The sequence below is a fragment of the Schistocerca americana genome, chromosome 2, assembly GCF_021461395.2.
Source record: "Schistocerca americana isolate TAMUIC-IGC-003095 chromosome 2, iqSchAmer2.1, whole genome shotgun sequence".
NCBI lineage: Eukaryota > Metazoa > Arthropoda > Insecta > Orthoptera > Acrididae > Schistocerca > Schistocerca americana.
In genome coordinates this window covers 960535568-960540475 of record NC_060120.1, presented here as the reverse complement: position 1 = coordinate 960540475, position 4908 = coordinate 960535568, and the positions used below count along the sequence as shown (strand labels likewise).

Genomic DNA, 4908 nt, shown 5'->3' with positions numbered 1-4908 from the left:
TGTGCTAAACACTACGCCACCTCACTCGGTAAGGACGACTTATCTCTTGTTCCGCCAGGGCACAAAAAGTTTCATGTACGAGTACTCTCGTCATGCCTTGTTGGTTCTTTATTTCTTTGAGGCAGACATCTAGGAACAAGCGGGTGTCGATGAAAACCTGAGCGACAGTAAGATATTCAGTTCGTCGCAGCTGTGCTCTGTGACCTTGTGATATAACCAGATACTCCACTGCCACATTTAGACTGCAGTCTCTGCTCGTCCCTTTGTTGAAGAGTCACGGAATCACGAGTACTCCACATCACGCAGTGGCGAGCCTTATAAAAGCTCTGCAGCCCATGTTCACAACAACACTTCCATCACCATGAGGGCGACAGTGGCAGCTCTTCTCCTCTGTCTTGTGGTGAGTAGTAAGGACTGAGACTTTATCGAATTTTGTGCTCAACGTATCTTTACTGGTACTTATTTCTATATTAACTTGCAAACACTGTATGCTTCAAAATGTACCTACAACATGGTATTCTCGAGTGTAAGGGTGGAAAATTATTTCCAACATTTTCGGATCTGTAAGCGACTTCAAATTAGTTCTACACGCATAAGTGAAGAGAGTGTACGAGATTGTTAAAAATTTCTCAACCACGTGTGACTCGTTATAAGCTATACATCCATAATTTCATTCAATAATCGGCATATTTCTTCTTATTGGACAAATGTTTGAGAGGGTGACAGTTGCAATCACTGTCTCACCATTCACACGCGATTAAAGGGGATTTCCTAAATCGCACGACATCAATTCAAAAAGATTCGACAATAAATTAATACAAAGTACAGGAAAATTAAGATGTTGATTTCAACGCTCTAGATGTTCTACATCCCCTCCCCTGTCCCACCTAATTAGAAGGCACAGAACATTCATACACCCATGAGTAACTGTCAGTGAAATCTGTCTTTGACACGTTGTTCAACTGGTGTGTCCCATTGATTTGAATGTCAGTTATGTCGTCAAATCACTAAAACTTCATATGAACTTCTGCATTTTATCATTCTGCGATGACTTCGATTTCATAACACCAAATCTGATCACCCGAGATGACTTGTTCTAGAAAAGAATTGTCCACGTGTTTGATTTCAAGCTAGTCACGGCATGTGCCCAGGCATAGTTACTTTCGTTCAAGAGACAACCCGAATGGGACAAACCATGTACAGACTTCGCTTCTCTTCAAGAAATTCTGAAGAATGCCTGAAACACTTTGAGATTTTGCTCCGTTGCTATTTCTGAGGCAACCGTGATTACACCGTATGGTCGCAATTCGACGTTACGGGAAAACCGCAACAACTAAATATAATTAATATAGAGTAAAGAAATTTCGGGAATAGATTTAACTACGTATCATATTTAAATCATTTTCATTGCAAGACGACAGGTCAGTGTAAGTGCGAGATAAGGTATCGCAAATATGAAATGTTGGTACATTAATAACCGGCGTAACCGTCAGACTGTTGAGTGCAAGCACGCAAAGGCGAATGCATTGTGTTGCACAAGTGCGGATGTCAGTTTTTGGGATGGCGCTTCACGCCTGTTGGATTTGGTCGGTGAATACGTGGACGGTTAATGCTGTTTGTAGACTACGATGGAGTTGTCAGCCGATGACGTCCCATACGTTCTCGACCAGAGACAGATCTGGCGATCGAGAAGGCCAAGGCACATGTGGACACTGTAGAGCATGTTGGCTTACAACAGCAGTATGTGGACGAGCATTGTCCTTTTGGTAAACGCTGTTCATCAATGGCAGCACTGCAGGTCGAATCACCAAACTGATGTGCATACTTCCAGTTAGAGTGCGTGGGATGACCACGAGACTGCTGGTGCTGCCATGCAGAGTGGCAGTCCACACCAGACCATAATTCCAGTTGTAGCTCCAGTGTGTCTAGCACGGCAATTGATAGGCTGCAGGCCCTCGCATTGCCTCCAGCTAACCAACACACAGCCATCACTGGCACTGAAGCGAAATCAGCTTTCATCAGAGATCACAACAGACTTTTGCCCTGCCCCCTTGCAGGCTCTCGCTTGACAACACTGACGTCGCAAATGGCGGTTGTTTTGGGTCAGTCAAGTGGACGCCACAGACCGTGTGCCACAGACCCGTCCTTGAATTAACCAATTTATAGCAGTTCGTTCTATTATTGTGGTGCCAACTGCTGCTCAGATTGCTGCTGCAGATGCAGTACGATGTGCCTGAGCCAGACACCGTGCACGATGCTCTTCCCCCTCGGTAGTACCACATGGCTCTTCGGATCCCAATTTATTGCTACTGGATATTCTAGCGACCATCGCTGCCAGCAATCATTTGCAGTGGCCACATTCCTGCCAAGTCTTTCTGCAATGTCACGCAAGCTACATCCAGCTTCTCGAAACCCTTTTATACGACCTTGTTCAAACTCAGTGATGTGTTTCTGGCGAAACACAAATAATGGCATGGTACTAACTACAATTGGCATCAGTGCATACATTTCGTTATGCTTACTTGAAATAATCATCAATAACGGTTGACCACATTCATTCATTCAGATTTTGCAATAAAATAATTTAACTGGCTTCTAATGTGTGTCAGTGTAAAAATACGCATCTTAAGTTACAGTCCGAATAGTCACACATCATAATTTCTGTGATTTATTGTCTTTGTTTCAAAACTACATTAGCGGAATCTTAATCTCCATTCAGATGGAATACCACGTAATTTCCATCTACATATATGACGTAGTTCACAATATGACATTCAAATACAGGTATCAGCATGCCGCAGCCAAGAGACTCCGCCTGGCCCTCCTGGACCAACTGATGGGCCACAACCAACTGGTCCACCAGGCACACCAACCGGAGGTCCTGATCCAACAGGTCAACCTACTGGAGGTCCTGAACCAACTGGACCACCAGGCCCACCAACTGGAGGTCCTGAACCAACTGGAGAGCCCCAACCAACTGGAGGGCCACAACCAACTGGTGGGCCTGAACCAACTGGACAACCAGGGCCGCCTCCCCTGTTTTAGGGTGGCGTTTTCTATTGGTGCAAGATTAGCGCATCTGGGAACGTTAAAGGATTTCAGTTTTTACCTTTGTAGTTGACTTTAACCGAATTAATTGATGGAAGTGTTCTTATGATTCATAAAAACCAATTACGATTAAACTAGCAATGAAAAAGCTCCATTAATGTTTTATTTACTGTGTGCTGTACAAGAAACCCGTTCTCCAAAAATATGGTACCCATATTTAAAAATTATTACAGGAGTTACTATTGGTTCATACCTCATCAAATTCTTTACCACTTCCTTTGCAGTTCCAAAAGATGCTGTACATTGCCGAAGGAGTCCGTGTTACAGACTACGTGTACTTCATGAACTGATATGTGCAAATATCATACTTTGAGAAAACACTCTTCTCATCTATAGAGAGCCCTGTGAAAGATTACTGATACATAACTTTTGAACGAAAAGGATTTGATGCTCTGTAATACAACTTGCGATTTAAGATGGTTTCCTTGAAGCCTATTCACTCCTCCTTCAGTTATATATTTTTTACCTCTTTTTATGTATGAGTATTAGCAAACATTAGTTTGATAGTGTGATTCTTAAATTTAATGATGCTTCTGTTATTTGATTAATAAGTTGCCTTCTACAACAGTATTTATCTGGGATCTGGACTTTATGGTTCGTAGATAACAGCATCTAGAACGAACATTAACCGCAATTCAGCGTAACACCAGCAGTAGCAATGGCAGAAGGGAAGGGTACGTACCCCTATTAGACCGTTGGTGCTGCCGGTTACAGGCAACCTGTCGCTAATGAGAAATTAAGCTTCCTTCATGAAGATATGAGTATTAATCATTATAAGTAGATGGTGTACTCAGTATTGTTTTAGAATAACGTCACCAAAAAAAATAGAAGTCAGTAAACTTAATCAGACCGATATGACCATTCCCTTCAGTCTGTAGCAGAATGGCTATGTGAACGGTACTGCATTCAGTGTAAAAGATTAAATAGGAAAGAAAACAGACTGAGAGTCATTAAGGAAATAACTAGTGGATGCATCTTCTTTATAGCGGAAATATTCTTGACGGTTCCGTGCTTTGTCTATCTTGCTCGTGAAAGTATTTATTTTTCCTCGCATCACTCCTCCTTCTCTTATTGTTTATGAATGACATATTACTGAATACGTGATTTCTAGAGAACAAGACACCTAATAATATTACAAAAAACTGTAGTTATTTTGTTACTGATTACTTCCATGTAGGCTTGATGTACATACAAAAGCAATTTTCAGTCATGTCATAAGTGCTGTGTACTAAAGATACAATACAAAGGCAAGAACAAAGGTATTATGTTAGTCTTGAGACTCGCCATCTCAAACTGTCCCACGTGCGCCAACTGTAGGAGGATGTAACACAGATGGTTGGTTATATGTTTCCAGCTAATGTTTTATGAGCATCCTGTGTAAATACACTTTTTTGAATATAAGTTTAAAACGCCTTACTTAGAATTAAGCTAAACACAAGCTATGTATATTATTTTGAAAAGAAAGTCTCTTCTATTTCATTTCACAAGACGCACAAAAACTACATATTCATTATTATCTAGGTCCAGAGCCCTTTAATAACGGCGACTTCGGAGATGTTATGGCAACTCTGGAACAATAAGTGAAAGGCATCAATAAATCATAACATAATCTGGAAAATGTCATTAGTTTATAGCACACAAATACTACACAAACCAACATATGAACCCATAACCTATTAATTTATACACAATCAAAATTATACAACATTTTATTTTGGGATATGTGCTCGGAGTACTTAGTCAGTAGTAAGCTACAATAATACAGCCAAATCTTGTGTATCAGATGTTTCGTACAAAATC

General features: G+C 41.0%; 1 protein-coding gene across 1 annotated transcript; it reads left to right on the top strand.

Annotated features, from left to right (window-relative positions):
* The first annotated feature begins 249 nt into the window (after positions 1 to 249).
* LOC124595358 (proline-rich protein 2-like) lies at positions 250 to 3202 on the top strand. Its single transcript, XM_047134077.1, has 2 exons — positions 250 to 400; positions 2785 to 3202. Exons 1-2 carry the CDS (start codon positions 362 to 364, stop codon positions 3043 to 3045), a joined length of 300 nt encoding a protein of 99 aa, XP_046990033.1. The 5' UTR covers positions 250 to 361; the 3' UTR covers positions 3046 to 3202.
* The last annotated feature ends 1706 nt before the right edge of the window (positions 3203 to 4908 follow it).